The sequence below is a fragment of the Bos indicus x Bos taurus genome, chromosome 10 (genome assembly GCF_003369695.1).
Source record: "Bos indicus x Bos taurus breed Angus x Brahman F1 hybrid chromosome 10, Bos_hybrid_MaternalHap_v2.0, whole genome shotgun sequence".
In the NCBI taxonomy this organism is placed as follows: Eukaryota; Metazoa; Chordata; class Mammalia; order Artiodactyla; family Bovidae; genus Bos; species Bos indicus x Bos taurus.
The window spans coordinates 80,569,918-80,589,789 of record NC_040085.1 but is presented as its reverse complement, the minus strand read 5'-3'; the positions used below and the strand labels follow the sequence as shown (position 1 = coordinate 80,589,789).

The 19,872-nt window shown below is 49.7% G+C and overlaps 1 protein-coding gene across 1 annotated transcript in view; it reads right to left on the bottom strand.

Annotated features, from left to right (window-relative positions):
* The window catches only part of LOC113899135 (feline leukemia virus subgroup C receptor-related protein 2), a 55,606-nt gene extending 37,531 nt beyond the window's left edge, over positions 1–18,075 (bottom strand). Inside the window, exon 1 of the mRNA XM_027552472.1 lies at positions 16,893–18,075. Coding sequence (XP_027408273.1) covers positions 16,893–17,615 — 723 coding nt within the window. The 5' untranslated portion in view covers positions 17,616–18,075. The remainder of the gene's footprint in view (positions 1–16,892) is intronic.
* Positions 18,076–19,872: the final 1,797 nt, after the last annotated feature.

Below are 19,872 nucleotides of genomic sequence, written 5' to 3'. Positions count from 1 at the left end.
GGAGAGAGAAAAGTCAGTGATCACACTCACGTGGATGGTCTGAGCCCCACCAGCCCCGCTTGTCACCGTGGGTCAGCATCACCCTTAGGTGGTTGGGGGTGCTGGTTTAGTAGCTCAGTCGTGTCCGACTCTTTGCGACCCCATGGACTGTAGTCCACCAGGCTGCTCTGTCCATGGGATTTCCGGGGCAAGAATACCAGAGTAGGTTGCCATTTTCTTTTCCAGGGGATCCTCCTGACCCAGGGATCAAATTCGGGTCTCCTGCATTGCAGGCAGATTCTTTACCGACTGAGCCACCAGGAAAGCCCAACTGTAAGGGGCCTGGGAGAAAATGTGGTAACACCAGGACTACTAGGCCCTGAGGAAAGACTTCTTACTCCTGGGACCCATCTCCTGACAGTGAGGACTAAGTCAGTTCTGTGTTCTGACACCAAGGCTACTGCCTACATTGAAGACAGGAGCCATCCAGGGCATACAGAGATTGAAAAGCTGCTTTGTGCCATCCCCTTGCAAAAGGCCCTTCTTGGAATCAAAAAGGAGTTAGAATGGTCCATAGGACCTCAGGAGCTGCATCATGGCTCAAGTCAAAAAGATCAAATCAGCAGGGATGCTCTGGAACCCAGCAGCTCTGGGAGAGGCCCCAACAACCAGAACAACTAGAACTTTTTCTAAAATCAGCAACTGATTCTAAAATTAAGAATGGTGAGCCCTGTAAACCAAGGGTGTGGCCCCTAATCCAAGGTGGCTCTTTACCAGGTGGCCAGGACCTGATCTATATACAGGAAGCCTTTTACTTTCTGAGTGTCATGGGCAAGTCTACAGATACTTTTTTCAGGGCACGTAAGGGGCTTCCCTGATAGCTCAGTTGGTAAAGAATCCACCTACAATACAGGGGATGCCGGTTCAATCCCTGGGTCAGGAACAATCCCTGGAGAAGGGGTAGGCTACCCACTCCAGTATTCCTGGGCTTCCCTTGTGGCTCCATTGGTAAAGAATCCGCCTACAATGTGGGAGACCTGGTTTTGATCCCTAGGTTGGGAAGATCCCCTCAAGAAGGGAAAGGCTACCCCCTCCAGTATTCTGGCCTGGAGAATTCCATGGACTGTATAAGTCCTGGGATCACAAAGAGTTGGGCACGACTGAGCGACTATCATTTTCACTTTCAAAAGCCCTTTTGCACAGAATTTCAGTTTTCAAGGCACCTGCACATCCAGCATGCAAACAGCATCAAAACCATCCAGTGAGGTGAACAGCAGGAAGCACATGGCACAGATGAGACACAGAGCCCTGGGAGGGCCCGTCCTTCTCTCCATTTCATAACTGAGTTGGCTCAACTCGCTAAAGTCACAGAGCTGATCGGTAGTGAGGTAACATCAGGACTTCTGTGGGTCCACTCCCAGCCCTGCTCTCTTCCCACAGAGCCTCACTGAGCCAGGCTTCAAGCAGCCCAGGAACATGTGGTCTGAGACCCAAGATGAGCCAGGGACCAATGGGGTCCTTTGCAATGGGGTTTGCTACATAACTAAGGAATGTGTTTGGGTCATTATAGAATGGCTAACAATTACTCTGGACCTATTATCAAAGTTCCTTCTAGGGGCGTCCCTGGTGGTCCAGTGGCTAAGAGCCCATGTTTCCAATGTAGGGGGGCCTGGGTTCGATCCCTGGTCAGGGAACTAGATCCCACATGCCCCAACTAAGACCCGAAACAGCCAAGTAAATAAATAACTTTCTTCTTAAAGTTCTTTCTGGACAGTGAGTCAGAGGCAGTACAGTAACTGGAGAAAATGTCAATATCTCTGGGTGTCTCTCAACAAAATTACAGTGGTGGTCTGATCCCTGCAAACACAACTTCCTTCCCTCACAGTAGCCTTGAGAGAACCGAACATTTCCAAGGAGGACTGTCATTATCGTTGTATAGTTGCTCCCTCTTTTGCGATCCCATAGACTGTAACCCGCCAGGCCCCTCTGTCCCTGGAATTCTCTGGGCAAGAATACTGGAATGGGTTGCCATTCCCTGCTCCAGGGGATCTTCCTGACCCAGGGATCAAACCCGCATCTCCTGCTTGGCAAGCAGATTCTTTACCACTGAGACACCAGGGAAGCCCTAGGACTGTCTTTACTCCACAAATAAAGCAAGGCATTATCGAGATGCCTGTCCCAAGGCTAGAGGCTGAGAATGTCTCTTGGCAGCCAGGTCTTCCCAGGTCTCACCCCTCAAGTCAGCCAGTCTCAAAAGAGGAGGAGCTTCCCCACCTGCCACTCTTCCCAGGACCAGCTTCCAAGGCTGCTGAGGAAGCAGGTGGAGGGGATTTTCTCAGGAGGCCCACTGACACATAAAAAGTGGAAAAGATTAGTAGGAGGGCTGGGCCAAGCTGCATTTTTCCTCCACCCACCACTCCCATGCTCCTGAGGCCCTGGGTGACATGTCATTCCATGGCAAATATATGCTCTGGAATCTCCCTTCAGCAATGAGAAGATAATGCCCCAAAGATAAAGGGTAAAACCAGAACAGCAGTCGTCCATCTTTCCATCAGCACTTTCTTAGTCCCCACCATGTGCCCACCAGGGCCTCTTCTGGCCTGTTTTCTATAAACAAAGTCTTATGGGGGGTGACCTATTTCTAGAAGGGTGGTGATGCCAGCACCAACCTAACGCATCGGTGGAGGGAGTGGACAGGCAGGTCTGCTTAAGTTCCTTCCTGACCTATGGTGTCAGGGAGGAGGGTCAGTGAGTGGTGTTCCTGGGACAGCAGCTGAGGTGAAAGAAAGGCCTAGATCCAGAGGCACCTGAAGGAGTGCTGCGAACCTGAGTCTGGTGGGAGGGAGAAGACGGATGTGCACTCAGTGAATGTCTATGGAGGCTCCTCTGGGCTCAGGAGCTTTCACACATCGTTTAACATGGATGTCCACCTGTGAGGCTGGCTTCCTTGTTACAGATAAGGAAGCTGATGCCCCAAGAGGGCAGGTGTCCAACAGGAGGCCCCAAAGACGGGGGCTGGCAGAGCCGGGTCAGGGTCCCACGGCTCCCGTACCAGGACTTCTCAAATTTCAGTATCACAGTTCCTGGTGGAGAATCAAAACCACAGATTCTAAAGTCCCACCCTGGAGAGGGTAATTCCTTGGATCTGGCCCCCTAGGCCTGGCAATCTGCATATCTAACAACAACACTCCCCCTTTCCCCATCCCCCGCCCAGGTGGTGCTGAAGCTGGAGATTCCTGGAGCTCACTTAGAAACAATGGCCCTTCACTGCCCCGAGGACTCCCCAGGTGGTGCTAGTGGTAAAGAACCTGCCTGCCAATACAGGAGACATAGGAGACGAGGGTTCGATCCTTGGGTCAGGAAGATCTCCTGGAGAAGGGCATGGCAACCCGCTCCTGTATTCTTGCCTGGGAAATCCCATGGACAGAGGAGCTTGATGGGCTACGGCCCATAGGGTTGCAGAGTCGGACATGACTGAAGTGACTTAGCATCCCCCAAGGACAGAAATCAAGAGCTAATTCTCAGCTGCTGTCTCCCTTGGAGTCCCAGGAAGGGGTGGATGGTGGGACCCCGGCGTGCTCCTGCCTAGCTCCTTGACAGAGAAGAAACGGGCCTCTGAGTTCATTGAGGGGCTCCACAAACAGGAAGCCCAGGTCAAAGGTCTGAGGAGGCGAGGACTGCTCAAGGGGAGCCACCACCCCAAACAGCTGGTTGCAATGGACCCTGCTTTAAGGCCACAACTCATGGCACCCCACTTCCTACATTTCTGAGTTGGTGGGCACAGCAAATGGCCCTGAGCAGAGACAGCTGCGTCCAGAGCCAGCTGGGCAGCCGCAGCCATGCCAACACAGCAACGTAGGGGTAGAGATCAGGAATGTCCAGGGGAGAGGAAGAGGAAGAAAAATAACCCCCAACCTTGCTCCAGCTCCTGTCCCCTTCCTTCCTGGAGTCAGCAGAGTTGTCCCATCAAGACTGATCTGGTACCAAAAGGGATTTGTGTTCACCTCCTCTCTAAATAAAGAGTCGGACAGGAGCCACAGCAAATACCACTCCACTCGTGGTTCGGGGACACTCTGTCTAATCCCGAGAAGTTGATGAGCAAGGGAAAGCCAGCCCTACCTCCCAATACCCTCCTCTCTGTCCTCACGCTGGGGCAAGGCCTCATCTCCAACCGTGTGGGGCTCAGAGGCCAAGCTACAGATTTCACCAGCAGAGAAAAGGAGAGATGCTTGCAAAAGGGGGAAGAGGCAGAGGAGTCCGGATGGGCCTCCAGAACCTGCAGGATACCTCCCACCCCTGAATAACTCAGCAAAGACAAAGGCCCATAGTCCTGAAGAACCAAGAGAAGGGAGATGCTCCCTTGGGTTAAGTTTGGGATGGTGTTAGACAGAAGTCAAGAGATAGAGAAGAAAGAAAGAAGAGCAAACCCCACTTGCACCCTAACCCTGTAGCTCTTTATCATCTCTGATAGTGTTAGCCACCGAGTTGTGTCCGACTCTTGGCAACCCCCTGGACTGTATAGCCCACCAGGCTCCTCTCTCCGTGGAATTCTCCAGGCAAGAATACTGGAGTGGGTTTTCATTTCCTTCTCCAGGTGCGTCTTCCCAACCCAGAGATTGAACCCAGGTCTCCTGCTTTGCAGGCAGATACTGTCTGAGCCACTGGGGAAAAAGCCCTGATAGGGATCTCTGATAGGGATCCAACCAATTCACACAGGGCCCTTTGATGTCAGGGGCGGGGTGGGGGGGTGGGGGGATGGGGGGGAGGTGCAGGCAAGGGAAGGACATCCTGTTAACAGCTTTGTTGGATAAACATCAAGAATCAGGCAGTGGAAAAGGGCTGTGTCCACCTGATAAGCCTGGGCGCCATCCCTCCTTCAGTAGGGTCTTAGGTTTGTAAGCCTGAGGTCTGATGTGTAGAGCTGGCCCAGTACCTGTATCATCCCCGAGACCCTAAAATCTTCAACACAGATGCCAGGTTCCATCAACCAGCACCAGACAGCTTTTAGTCTGAGTAGTTCTCAAGAGGAACAAGTCCCCATCAGGATACTGCCTGGAAACTTCTAGAAAGGCCCGCTCTTCCCTGTTGACCCAATTCCTGGTCACTTCATTCATGGAGAATTGGCTCATAACCATCACCCCCTTGGGGATGCTGTCCGGCTGGGTCCCCCGACATTCACTCTGGAGCATGTCCTCCCAAAGAGTGAGCCCTAAATGTCCTGTGCACACGGACCCTTAAGCCTGCCACACAGTGCTATAATGAGCATTTCGTGTTGGTCTCTTTCCAGATCAGCAGCCAATTATCCGTGTTGAGGATACAGTAGTGACAGCACCTGTTCTTCATTCAGCAGATAAACTCTGCTCACTAAATGCACTCATTCCTCCCCTCAGCCGCCTTTTGCAGTTGCTGTTCAGCTGCCCAGTCCTGTCTGACTCTTTGTGACCCCACGAACTACAGCACTCCAGGCCTCCCCTGTTCCTACCACCTCCCCAAGTTTTCCCAAGTTCATGTCCATTAGCTAATATTATCTCCTGTGGGCTCCCAGATGGCTCAGATGGTAAAGAGCCTGCCTGCAATGTAGGAGACCTGGGTTCGACCCCTGGGTCAGGGAGATCCCCAGAGAAGAGAATGGCAACCCACTTCTGTATTCTTGCCTGGAGAATCCCATGGACAGAGCTTGGTGGGCTACAGTCCATGGAGTAACAAAGAGTCGGATACAACTGAGTAACTAATGCTTTCTTTCAATATTATCTCCATCTTACAAAAGAAGATGCCAAAAGTTAGAAAAGCTAAGGCCTTGTCCAAGAGTACACAGCAGGGCTAAAGATGGTGTTCTAACCATCGTGGGCCCAGCAGAGTTCAAGGTGCCCTGTAAGGACTGAATAGATTTTTCCACTGAAGGAGTAAGATTGAGTCATGTCAGGAAGACGATCCAGGCATGAGAGTCCCTTTCGACAACCACCTGAGCTCTCAGCTACCTGAGTGGTCACCTTACTTCCCCTTAGGAAAGGAATACTTGTTTACTAATAAGTCTGACCATTCATAAGTGCCTGTTATGCCCAGAGGCCTGAGACATGGGAGAGATGTACTAGTCAAGGTTCCAGTCCTTTGGCAAGTTTCCCATTTAGAGGAGATGGGGAAACAGGGGAAGAGGACAAGAGAAAAGTTAAGGAAGCAGGGAAACACGAACCATGGGAAAACAAAGGCCGGTATCCATGGAAACTCAGCAGTTACACAGAAGGGCAAGGACCACCTTCTGCCGGCACAGAGACTGACGAGGTGACGGCAGGGTGAGCAGGTATCAGGTACTCAACCACAAGAAACACCTCCCAAGTAGTGTGTATCTTGTTTCTTTGGTAGTAGAATACACACACACACACACACATATGGCCTAACCTTTACTATTTTCATTGTTTCTAACTGTACAGTTCAGTGGCATTAAGTGCATTCATATTACTGTGCAACCATCGCCTCCATCCATCGCCAATACTTTTCAGCTTTCCAAACTGAATCTCTGTATCCATTAAACACGAGCTCCTGCCACCTTCCTGCCCCAGCCCCTCAAAACCACCATTCTACATTTTGCCTCTATGAATTTGATTACTCCCATTATCTGTGGTATAATAAAAATTTATTTAGTCTTTACTCTGGTTCCTGGTACAGAGCTCTAAACCCTGGGCTTTTCTGAGTGATAGGAGTATCCTTTGTGATTCATAAGGATCCTGTTTCCATCACACCAGAACTTATCCCATGAGGTGACTCAGACTGGGGCCCTGCTAGAGCCCTGGGATGGAGCTGGTCTCCAGAAGCTCAAGTGATTAGAGTTTGGGAACTTTCAGCAAACCCCCAGAGAAGGCAACGGCAGCCCACTCCAGTACCCTTGCCTGGGAAATCCCATGGATGGAGGAACCTGGTAGGCTGTAGTCCACGACTGAGCGACTTCACTTTCACTTTTCACTTTCCTCGCTGGAGAAGGAAATGACAAACCACTCCAGTATTCTTGCCTGGAGAATCCCAGGGAAGGGGGAGCCTGGTGAGCCCCCGTCTATGGGGTCACACAGAGTCGGACACGACTGATGTGACTTAGCAGTGGTAGCAGCAGCAGCAGCAAACCCCCCTCCCCCTCCTTGAGAATAGGAGGGCAGCTGGGAATTGAGCTCTACAAAAACTCTTGAACCAGGAAAGTTCCGTGAGGCTGGTAAACGCGTGACATCAAAGTGCTAAGAGGGCGGCACCCCACAGAGGCTCTGAAATCTCCTCCACTTGGCTTTTCCTGACTTGTACCCTTTATAATAAACCAGGAAAAACAGTTAAGTCAACTGTTTATCTGAGTTCCCTGAACCATTCTAGCAAATTACAGATCCTGAGCAAGGCTCATAGCAACCCCACCTTATAGCTAGTCAGTCAGAAATATAGGAGGTCCCTAGGACTTGCAACGGAGAAAGCAATGGCACCCCACTCCAGTACTCTCGCCTGGAAAATCCCATGGACAGAGGAGCCTGGTGGGCTGCAGTCCATGGGGTCGCTAAGAGTCGTACACGACTGAGGGACTTCACTTTCACTTTTCACTTTCGTGCATTGGAGAAGGAAATGGCAACCCACTCCAGTGTTCTTGCCTGGAGAATCCCAGGGACGGGGGAGCCCGGTGGGCTGCCATCTATGGGGTCGCACAGAGTCGGACACGACTGAAGTGACTTAGCAGCAGCAGCAGCAGGACTTGCAAATGGAGACAGTCTTGTGGGTCCAAGCCCTTGACTTCTGGGGTCTGCACTATCTCCAGGTAGTTAGTGTCCGAGTTGAACTGAATTGCGGAACACCCAGTTGGTATCACAGAAAGTCAGAATTGGTTGGTGTCAGAAAAAAAGACAGCTCAATACGTCACATAAGTAGAATTCCAGAATATCTATTTTTGTGACTACCATATTCAACTCAGCCACAGTGTCTTTAAGGTCCATCCATGTGTAGCATGTCAGAATTTCCTTTAAGAATGAATAATATTCCAGCATGTGTATATTTCATATTTTAACAATCAGCCATAGATGAACACTTGGGTTGCTCCCACCTTTTAGCGATTGTGACGAATCATGCCATAAACATGGGTACAAATATGTGTTCAAGTTCCTGCTCTGAATTCTTTTGGGTATATACCCGGAAGTAGAATTGCTAAATGCTATGGTAATTCTATTTTTAGTTTTTTGAGGAAGTGCCATACTGTCTTCCATGTGACTGCAGCACTTTACATTTCCATCAGCGATGCACAAGGGTTCCAATTTCTCCACATTTTTTCCTACATGTATTACTTCTTCCTTTTGGACAGTCATTGTAAGGGGTAATGAAGTGGCATCTCACTGCAGTTTTGGTTTGTATTTCCCTAATGTTGAGCCTTTTTTCATATACTTATTGACCATCCACGCATTTTTGGGGGAGAGAAATTTCTATTCAAGTCTTTGGCTCATTTTTAAATTGGGTTGTGTGTTCGATGTTGTTCAACTGCAGGAGTTCTTTATGTATGCTGCCTATGAACTTCATATCAGATATATGATTTGCAGATAGTTTCTTCCATTCCACAGCTTGCCTTTTCATTCTGTTGAGAGAGTCCTTTTTACATGAAAGTTTTCCATTTTGATGTAGTCCAGTTTATGCTATTGTTGTTATAGACGTTTTTAGTGTCACATCCAAGAAATCACTGCCATCATTATAAATCCAGTATCATGAAGATTTCCCCCTACGTTTTCTTCTAAGAGTTTTATAGCTTCTCACAATACCATTTGTTGAAAAGACTGGTGATCATCATGTATCCTTGTAGGTTCATCGGTTGTAACCCATGCACCACTCTAGTGGGGGCTGCTGACAATGTGAGAGGCTACACAAGAAGCAGGTGCGGGGAATATATGGGAAATCTCTACCTTCCTCTTGATCCTGCTGTGACCCTAGAACTGCTCTAGAAAACAGTCTATTAAAAAAAAAAAAAAAAAAAAGGCTGTCCTTTTCCTCTTAAACAATGTTAAGGTCTTCCAATCCATGAACACAGGATGTTTTTACAATTATTTATGACTTCTTTAATTTTTTTCAGCAACATTTTACAGTTTCAGTGCACAAGTCTTTCACTTTGCTGGTTAAATGACTCAAGTGTTTTCTTCAATGATACTGTAATTGGAATTGTTTTCTTACTTTCCTTTGGGGATTGTTCATTGTTATTATAGAAACAATCCATGTAAAATGTTGCAAGTTTGGTCTGCTTTGTGCTCTCAGGTTTGCAGGGAGGCACAGGAGAAGGGAGAGGGGAGGGGCAAACTTGAGCAAAATGGCCATGAAACTTTCTACCATTTTGAATGAGACTCTTCAGTTGGGTGTTTCCTTGTTTGCTGTAGATCTTTGATGTACAGAAATGCCATAGAGAAGGTTATTTTAGCCAGTTTCTCATTTATTTAATGTTTCCGTGGGAGAAGAAGTGTGTGGAGCTTCCTGGTCCACCATCTACCGATGTCACTCTCCAAGGCTCTAGGCTTAATCTCTAAGCAATGTATCTTCAAGGACAGAAGTAAGAAGCCAGACTGGTCAGAGCAGGGGAAACACTGGGAGGGAACAAGAGACAGGCTGGCTGGGAAAGGCAAGGAAGGAGGGGCCCTGGATGCTAAACAGAAGACGTAGCCTTGATTCCACGGAATCATCAGGCCCTCAAGACTGCCTGCCAAGGCAACACGGCCAAGTCAGGAGCCAGGCCAGGCTACAGAGCCTCCTCCCATGCAGAGCACTGAGCTGAAGGTCAAAGAAGCAGGGTTAGGAGCTTCTGCTATGGTTCCACCTCACAGGCCTGCAGGGCCTCCCCACCCCACCAAAACCCCCCCAAACTCCCAGGGCTTTGTTTATTTTCAGAACCTCAAGTGAATCAGAATTATAAGCGCTGCCCCAAGCCCACCCTCCCGTCTCAATCTGGAGAGTGACTGAGCTCCCAGCTCCTCCCCCTGGGAACTGGACCCTTCCTACAGCAGCACAGACACGCCAGCCCTGACAGGAACCCGTCTCCAGGCAGGAGGGCGCCTTCCCAGGGCACGGAGCTCCTCTCTCCTGGTGATTTCACATCTGATCACAAACCTCGCCTGGGAAGCCAGGTGGAAACACAGGCGCCTGGCCTCTTCCCTGGAGGATCTGATTAGAAGTCCAGGTGAGGGCCCAGGCGTCTGTAGTCCGTCCTGGGCCCACAGGTGAGGTAAATGGGCACCATTTGAGGGAGCACTGGTCTAGTTTCCTTCCCCAGTGGCCAGCCTCTGAGCTCACCCACCTGCCTGTATCTTTGGTGAGGGCTTTGCATGAAGGAGAAACCAGAACTGGCATTCAGTTCCCCTTTACCTTCCCTAGAAGTCTCACCCAAGAAGTCTTATATGACCCACAATCTCAAAACATGGACAGTAACAACAACAGCATAATTTTTGAGTTTTATCAGAATTAACAAAAAACAAAAACAGATTTCATAAGCCAGACTCCAAAGACAAAATATTGCATGATTTTGGTTCTATGCAGTACCTAGAATAGGCAAATTAATGGAGAAAAAAAGTAGAATAGAGTAGCGATAGAATAGAGATTATAGAGGAGTTCCTGTTTAATGAGTACAGAGTTGTTGGGAATGATAAAAATAAATATTTGAGTATAGTGGTAATTCTTAAACAACATTGTGAAACTACTCAATGCCATTGAACTGTATACTTATGAATGGTTAAAATTATGAATAAGTTATAATTTTAGCACAATTAAAAAATTTTAAGTAAAAATCTGGTTTCTGGCTTCTTTAAAGGCAACAACAAATGAGATGGTCTGATAACATGAGACGGTCGTGCTGTGTATACGAACGGTTGGCGGAGGCTGAAACAGCTGCCAGTTCAGCTGGGACGCGTGTTCTCACGATGCCGTGACCCTCCTCCTGTGTCACATTTCCTTGCACGACCTGGCTGCCCCCATGAGCATTAGAGGGTTGGTCCTGGCCCCACCCCTTCTCATGCCAGTCTCCACCAGCCTTGCCCTGGCCCTCCCAGTCTCTGCCTGGTCCTCTCTCCCAACCAGAAGGGGAGGTCAGCAAATAGCCAGCCACGGGGGCAGGTGCTTCACGTGCCCTGACAGTGACCACAAACATAAGCACACAGGCGCTGGCCTTCTCCTACCCCCAGACATTACTCAGACCTTGAGAGTTTCTCTGACATGGCAACAGCCAGATTGATCAGTCTGAACTTTGACCCACCCATGTGCTTGGGAGTCTGGAACAAGACGAGGCTGGCCAGCCACCTCTCCTGACCTTGACTCCTGAGTCAGCCTCAGGAACACCCAGTCTCCCTGGGCAACAGACGACCAGCCAGCCCAGTGAACACCACCTCCTCAAGATGGGACTCACTTTCTTAGAGCCCGCATTTATCCACGAGAGCCTGATTTCCAAATGCTTGAAATATGATGAGAGTCAGGACCCGATGCCCCCGAATATGGGACCTTGGCATAGTGAATATTTTAAGCTGAAGGAGTTTGAGAACTGCAAAGCAGAAAGGTCACTCTGACCTCCTCCCCCCGCCTCCCCATTCTTCCCCAAAACGAGCCTTAAAACCCTCCTGTGGGAGGTACCCTCCTGGCACCCAGAGGAAGGGAGCATCCTTGTCTCTGAAGATAAAAGGACACTGCAGAAAAGAATCCTGACATATAGGCCTTGACAGTGCTCCCGATCTACAATGATCTCAGACCTATCCTCTGAGTGTCCACTCTTATCAAACCTGGCACAGAAGTGCACAAGTCTGGACTTCCTGGTGCCTCAGTGGTAAAGAATTAGCCTGCCAGTGCAGGAGACACGAGTTCAATCCCTGATGCAGGAAGATCCCACATACGGCAGAGCAACCAAGCCCATGCGCCACAACTGCTGAGCCTGTGCTCTAGAGCCTGGGAGCCACAACTGCTGAAGCCCACCCACCCTAGAGCACGTGCTCTGCAATAAGAGAAACCTCTGCAATGAGAAGCCCGCACACAACTAGAGTAGCCCCTGCTTACTGCAACTAGAGAAAAGTCCATGCGACAACGAAGACCCAGCACAACCAAAAATAAATAAAATCTTTTTTTTTTGAAGTGCATAGGTCCAACTATTGCTTCATTTCCTCACAAACACTCCCGTGTCACCTAATATTTATAGTAAATAATTATGCATAATTTGCTTTTATTAATCTGACTTTGTCCATTTAATTTTTAGCTGGGGACTCTAAGACAGTCAAGGAAAACTTTTTCCTCCACTACAATTAGCATCATCATTCCAGACATAGTGGAAAATGTTGCTAGTCAGTAGGCCTAAAATATATGCTAACTTCTAAAGACTCACCATGGAAAAAGAATGTAAAACAGCCTCTCGGTAATTTTATTACATTGATTTCATGTCAAAATACTATGTTGGATATACCGAGTTAAATAAAATATAGTTCTAAACCTAATTTCACTGTTCTGTTTACTTTTGTAAACAAATTTACATTTTACCTGTTTTTCATGTGGCTCCTAGAAAATTTGGTCATGTATGTGGCTTGTGTTTGTGGCTTTCATTATATTTCTATTGGAATATAATGTTCTCCAAAGGCCACAGCCAAGGCTGCTGTAGAACTCTAAGGTAACTGTATTTTCTTCACGTTGAAAAGCAAACTGGTTCTCTGTAGTCTTTTTCTGGGTGGCGCTATGCTGGGAGCTGCCCTGGGGCCCTGGAGGAAATCCCTTCTGGTCTTAGCGCTGGAGGCTCCTCATTGGGGCTGGGGCTGCCTTGAAGATCTAATCCTGCTCCCACATCTCCCTCACTCCCATGCCACCAAGGGGTCACCAGATCTCACACAAGGCTTTCCTCCCTGCCTGGCTCAATAACAATGTGTCCACATCCCTCCAAACCCCACACAGATGGTTCTCCCTGCAAACAATGGAACCAGTGTTGCCAACACTGCGGAACTGCCACCACCTGTGCGAGGGTCACAGGACTCCCTGTCCACTCTCACCCCAGCTCAGATCCACTGGGTTCTTAGCCCCGGAGCCTGGGGCCCCACCTTCCTGAGGCTCAGGGAGGTAGGAACAGCCCCTCTGCAGGCAGCAGGTGAAGTGTGCCTGCTAGTCACACCCAGCTCTCTGCGACCCCACAGACTGCAGCCCGCTGGGCTCCTCTGTCCATGCAATCTCCCAAGCAAGAATACTGGAGTGGGTTGCCATTTCCTCTTCCAGGGGATCTTCCCAACCCAGGGATTGAACCCACATCTCCTGTGTCTCCTGCATTGGCAGGCGGCTTCTTTTACACTGAGCCACCTGGGAAATCTATCAGGTGAGGAGGCAATGCTACTGCCTGGAAAGTCAGAACAGAAGGCAGGGGCTGGCTCACAAATTCTAGACAAACTGCTAGACACTGTCACCACTAACAAATCTCGAAACAGAGGGCCAAAACTTGAAACTCGGAATCTTGCCATTTTTATTTTTAAATATATGCTTTGTCCCCATGAAGACCCAATAATGGCCCACTGACAGGGCCTGTGGAAGTGGAACTGGCTTCAAACCTCCTTTTTATCACTCAGGGCCTGTAGGACCCTGGAAAAGGTTGCTCCATTTATCTGCATCTGAAGTTTCTCACCTGTAACAACAGAGACAATCCCACCCACCTCAGAGGCTAAAAAAAAAAAAAAAAAAAAGCCTATGGATAAAAAAGTGCCTTGTATTATCATAGGTGTTTGATAGAAATTAGCTTCTTTCTCCTTCAATCTTCCCTTAGCAATGACAAGAAGACAGTAAAAACCTTGCAAAGAACTGAAAACAAATCCTCTGTACTCTCATCTTGTTGCTTCTTGTGTGTTTTTTTAAAAATCTGGATGTTGGTGCCTGGTACAATTTAAAAGCCTGGGAGGAGAACTCTGAAGGCAAGGGATTCTCTGTGTAGCCCCAGCACAGCACCTGGCCAAGGCATCTGTTTCCATTCTAATACACCAGCCGTGGTGGTAGTGGTTTAGTCGCTAAGTCGTTTCCAACTCTTGCAACCCCAGGGACTGTAGCCCACCAGGCTCCTCTGTCCATGGGATTTCCTAGGCAAGAATACTGGAGTGGGTTGCCATTTCCTCCTCCAGGGGATCTTTCCCACCCAGGGATCAAATGCAGGTCTCGTGCATTGCAGGCAGATTCTTTACCAACTGAGCCACTGCAGGTTCTGGGTAAATGCCTATTGAGTCAAGGAATGAATGAGGTCAGAATTACCAGGGAACAGGAGTTTGGCTGATCATTGTGAAGTCTGCAGCCGAGAAGAGTAACTCTCTGAAAAGACGCTTATAGTCTGTTTAGACAGCTTCATGGAATCTATTTTTTTTCCCCTAAAAAAAGAGCTCAAGGTGTTCTATTAATATTTCTCCACCATTCCATCATGCTTTACTTAGGAAAAAAGGTTAAAACACATGCCAAGAGCCAAACAAAGTCACCTCTACGTGAGGAAGCATAAGCAGTTCAGCTTTTCATAATTTTTTAGCCCGGTGGGTTAAGCCTAAAAGAACGCACTAAATTGATGGCTCCATGACAAGAATATATGCTGTTAGGGTGTTTTTCAATGTGAAATTCTTAGCATTTTCTGACCTTGGTGGGGAGTAGGGATAGGAAATGGCTAACTATTCATACTAAATTTTAAAGATATATTTGGCTTTAAGTTAGGGCTTCCCTGGTGGCTCAGATGGTAAAGAATCTGCCTGCAATGCAGGAGACCTGGGTTTGATCCCTGGGTCTGGATGATCTCCTGGAGAAGGGAATGGCTACCCACTCCAGTATTCTTGCCTAGAGAATCCCATGGACAGAGGAGCCTGGTGGGATACAGTCCATGGGGTTGCGAAGAGTCAGACACGACTGAGTGACTCACACTTAAACTCTTCCCTCACAGGTGTGTGTGGAGAAGTCTGAAAAGCAATTAGCTTTTGCTCCATGGTTAACAAAAAAAGCGTTGGGTTCTCTGATCTCACCAGGCCACCTGAGGGTGCATCTCTCTCCTGCCCTCCCCAAACAATGGGTTTGGGACTGCAGTGACCTTATCTGAATCCTGTTGGGGCTGCAAATAGACAGCTTTAACCCTCTGGAGACATGAAAGATCCTGCCCCCCGACTCCTCAGCTTCACCCTCGGATAAAGAAAACATCCAGTAACGTCAGCCCCACCAACAATGCTGTAATGGAGATGTTCAAATCTGTGGTCACACCACCTTTGAGTATGCTATGCTATGCCTGACTCTGTGTGACCCCACAGACGGCAGCCCACCAGGCTCCCCCATCCCTGGGATTCTCCAGGCAAGAATACTGGAGTGGGTTGCCATTTCCTTCTCCAATGCATGAAAGTGAAAAGTCAAGGTGAAGTCGCTCTGTCGTGCCCGACTCTTAGTGACCCCATGAACTGCAGCCTACCAGGCTCCCCCGTCCATGGGATTTTCCAGGCAAGAGTACTGGAGTGGGGTGCCATTGCCTTTTCTGACCTTCGAGTATAGGGTGTTGTAAATGTCACCCTCAGTACCTATTTTTTAATTGTCCTGAACAAAAACATCCAACTGGTTTCTTCCCCAGCCCTTAAATCCATTCAATCTTCTGAACGGTCAAACCCACAGGTTAAAGAAAACTGGGTAGAGGCTTTTCTGTTGCCTGCTTGTGCTGAGAAGGCCTGTCTGTTGCTTTCACTGACTGCTTACACTATTACCCAAGTGGCAGGACTTACTGGCCTGAAAAAATTTAGCTCAAGTTACCTTTCTGGTGGTAAAGATGAACAGAATGACAATTAACCTTTAGAGAAGTTTGGAAGTTTCTGACCCAAAGAAGAACTTTCTAAATGAAAGCTTAATCGTTCTAAATCAGCAGTTCCCAACCTTTTGGCACCAAGGACAGGTTTCGTGAAAGACAATTTTGGCACAGGCTGGGAAGGGTGGATGGTTTGGGGATGATTCAAGCTCATCACATTTACTGCACACTTCATTTCTCATCTAATGCCACCGCTGATCCGACAGGAGGTACCTGTCCATGGCCCAAAAGTTGAGACCCCTGTTCTAAACGTAATAAACAAGGAAGAGAAAACAAGCCTTCAAGAACTAAGGGTTCCTGGTCATTTGTTAGATGTGTCACCAAAACTGCATGCGCTTTGGAAGAAGTGAGACCCACCCCCCCACCAAGGCAGTGGTCCAGATAAAGAAGGACCCCGTAAATAGCTGCTTCAGCCTTTCGGACACAGGGATCAGACTCACAATAAGCCCACCTTTCTGGATTTAATATTCTCCTTCCCCTAAGGAGGAAAGACAAAGGATTAAGATATGAACTTTCCAGGCCTTCCCATGGCTTCTAGGCCTTAGAAATTCAGAGCAAGAATTTGATTCCATCCTCCTGGACTTGACTCTAACTCTCAGGGTAGGCATTTGACATCAAGCACTGCTCCCACTGTCCTGGCTCCAGCTGTGTATAAAGAAGGTGAGCGCAGCGCCAGCGTTGCTCTTGCCTTTTCACGCGGTGTAGGAGATGCTGCACTCTGGAAAAGCTGGTTGGACAGGCAAAAAACACCGGCCAACCTCCGATGACACAGAATAGTCTGACAGCCAGGGGCTATTTCCTGAGAAAGAAGAGCTATCCTGTTCAAGCTGGTGAAGTAAGTTCAGGAATGAGATCATAAAGACAACATGTGTTCCAGAAGCACGGTTTCTGCTGGAGGAAGAGAAACTGCCGTGACAGCAAAGGCCCTTCCTTTCGTTTCCCCACTTCTCTTACATACTCGCTCGGTCACAATCATCCACTCACTCAGTCACACCCAGCCACAGTCAGCCAGAGTCACAAACACTGCTGAAGTCGGAAAGCTAGTCTTCACACAGTGAAGCAGTTTGGTACAATGAACACCCTCAGTTCTGCAGTGAACGCCACCCACTCCTCTACCCACCTGATTGCCAAAGACAGCTATGGAGCAGGCGGTTGACACCTCATTAGCCCCGAACCAGACGGAAGCAATGCGGGAGGGCATACCCAGGATGAAGACCTGGGCCACGGAGCAGATGACCTGGCCCAGCACCGTGACTGGGAAGAGATGTGGCTTCAAGCTGCCCAGCTTCACCCAGGCTCCCAGGCAGTTGAGAGCAGAGCCAGTGAGGGCGATGGTCCGCAGGCCAAATTTCTCTAAGAGCCAGGCCACCGGCAGGAGCAGAGGGATGTAGGTCAGCATGTAGCACATGGACAGCCAGTCGATGGCAAAGGCACTGACCCCGTAGAAGTTCATGAAGATGTTATTGATGGAGCCGTACTGGATCCACTGGAAGGCGTTGCACATGGAGTAGCAGCTGAACACCAGGACCACCGCCCACCGGCGCTTGCTCACCTTGATCACGCTAAGATCCTCAGGGCCCGAGCTACTGGGTTGGATCAAGCCACTGGGTTGAGCCAAGGTACTTGGGTGGGCCGAAATACTAGGGTATACAGAGACACTGGGGTGGATTGAGACGCTGGGGTGGGCCGAGACGCTGGGGTGGATCGAGACGCTGGGGTGGGCCGAGACGCTGGGGTGCATCGAGACGCTGGGGTGGACTGAGAAATTGGGGTGCTCCTGGAGCGCCGAAGTTTGCGAAGGGGTGCCATCGTGGTCCTGTTGGTTAGGGTCTTCATTCACCATGACCGCAGCCTCTCCTGGCACTCTAAGCAGGTGCTGACAACTCGAGTCGACTTAAAGGACAGTGGTGTCGCCTGGTCAGCTAGAGCTGACGTGGCACTTGCCCAGCCTGCTCCGGAGGAATAAACTGAGTCCCCAGCCTGCGTAAAAGCCAGCGAGTGGGGCTCCTCAGCTCAGCCCCAAGCTTCGGCTCTCACTTTCCCTTGGCGTCCTCAGTCCCTGACAGCTGTCCCCCAGACCGGCTGCACACCGGCCTGAGCCAGGTCCTGGCCGCTGGTGCCTTGAGTGCCTCGGAGGCGTCCTGCCACCTTCAGCCCCTCGGTCCTGGTCAGTTTTCTCCCGGCGGCGCAGCCACTGGGCTGCGACTCGGATTGCTCCTCGGGCGGCTTGCGGCCTCGCCCCCTCCGCACACGTGACCGCCCCGCCCCCCGCCGTGCGCGGCTTCCACCCCCCTACGAACCCCCCACCCCCACTCCCACCCCACCCCACCCCACCCCGCCCCCACAGCCTCCAGCCTTCTCTAGCCGCTGGCCGGACAGTACAGTTGTTTCGCCACCGCTTGCGGGTGCATTCCTCCCCCCCACGCCCCAGGCACCATGGAAACCGCCCGGTTAACCCCCTCACCCTGGCACTGCTTTCTCAAATTCATTTGCCCCCTCCCGGGGCACTCTGCAAGAAAATGCCCTTCGCTTTTGCGAAGGTAATCCTCTAAAGAGAGTCTCCTCCCTGTCAGTCCGCATTCCCTGCGCGCCCACACGGATGCCCGGCGCCTCCAAACGGCTCTGTGGTATCCAAGAGGGATTCTCGACTTTTGCCCACTTGGCTGAGCTCCTCAGCCCTTGTTGGACTTTCGGAATAGAGACAGATTTGTAGATTTCCCGGGCTGGTTGCGCTCCTGGGGTAAAGGCGAGAAGCGCAAACTCACTTTCCCTCTTTGCTTTCCCTGCGAACTTGGTCTTACATTGGGGAACTTCAGATTTGAACCTGTTGAGTAGGACTCTTCTTTTTTCATGGATCCCCGGGCGGCCTCCTAGGCGACGACTTGAGGGCGGAAAAGAGAGGGGAGTTCTAAGACGCTGAAGACCCAGCGCAGGTTTTGTGGTGAGGTGCCCAGCACAGCGCACGATAAGTGGCCTCTGCACGCATGCAGCCCTATGCTGCCCCCTGCTGGTGTACAGCCCATTCTGCAGAGAAGCCCTCAAGTCAGGGCCTCTGGAAGGTCAGGCCTGCGGTGATTGCAGCCCTAGGGAGGAATAAGGGCCCAGATCTTCCCTGGGTTCAAACACCGATTTAGCTGCTCCCAGGCCTGCTTAGTAAACTAAGATACCCCAACCTCTCTGTGCCTCAGTAGCTTGGAAAATCAGTAAAACAGGGATGATGAAATAATAGTACCTACCTCACAGAGTTGTTTTGAGGCTTGGATAAGTTAAGGCTTGAAAGCTCTTGAAACATTCCTGGCAGATGATAAGCCTTCCCAGAGTGTCGGATATCCTAACAATTAAAAACTGAACATTTCTATTGTGCTAGAAATGTATACTCTGTTACCTCATTTAAGCATCCAAGAATTCTGTGGTGTAAGTGCTACTGCTTGTCTGCGTTTTATAGATCAGAAAACTGACCTCAAAGAAGAAAAGTCTCAGCTGACCTAAAGAGCCACAAGTCTCATCTCATATTCATCCAAGCTGCAGCCTGGCTCCTCAGGCAGAGTCTGGGGACAGTGTGTGGGCAAGCCCTGGAGCCTGTTGAAAGCCCAGGCTCACCCTGGACCTACTGAACTAGAGGCTGCATTTTAAGAGACATCTAGGTGATTTGTTTGCTCATTAAAAAGCCATTGGGTGCCTGTGCTTCCTTGTTTTCTCTTTTAATCTTCACCCCCAAAATGAAGAATTCAAAGCTCTGGGGCTGAGATTCTCAGCTTGGTCTGCACATTAAAATCCCATGGGGAACTCTCCACATTCCCAAAGCCTGAACCATATCTCAGATTAGGATCTGTGCTGCTGCTGCTTCTAACTCACTTCAGTCCGACTTTGTGTGGCTCCATAGACAGCAGCCCACCAGGCTCCCCATCCCTGGGATTCTCCAGGCAAGCAAGCACACTGGAGAGGGTTGCCATTTCCTTCTCCAGTGCATGCATGCATGCTAAGTCGCTTCAGTCATGTCCGACTCTGTGCGACCCTACAGACAGCAGGCCACCAGGCTCCTCTGTCCATGGGATTCTCTAGGCAAGAATACTGGAGTGGGTTGCCATTTCCTTCTCCAT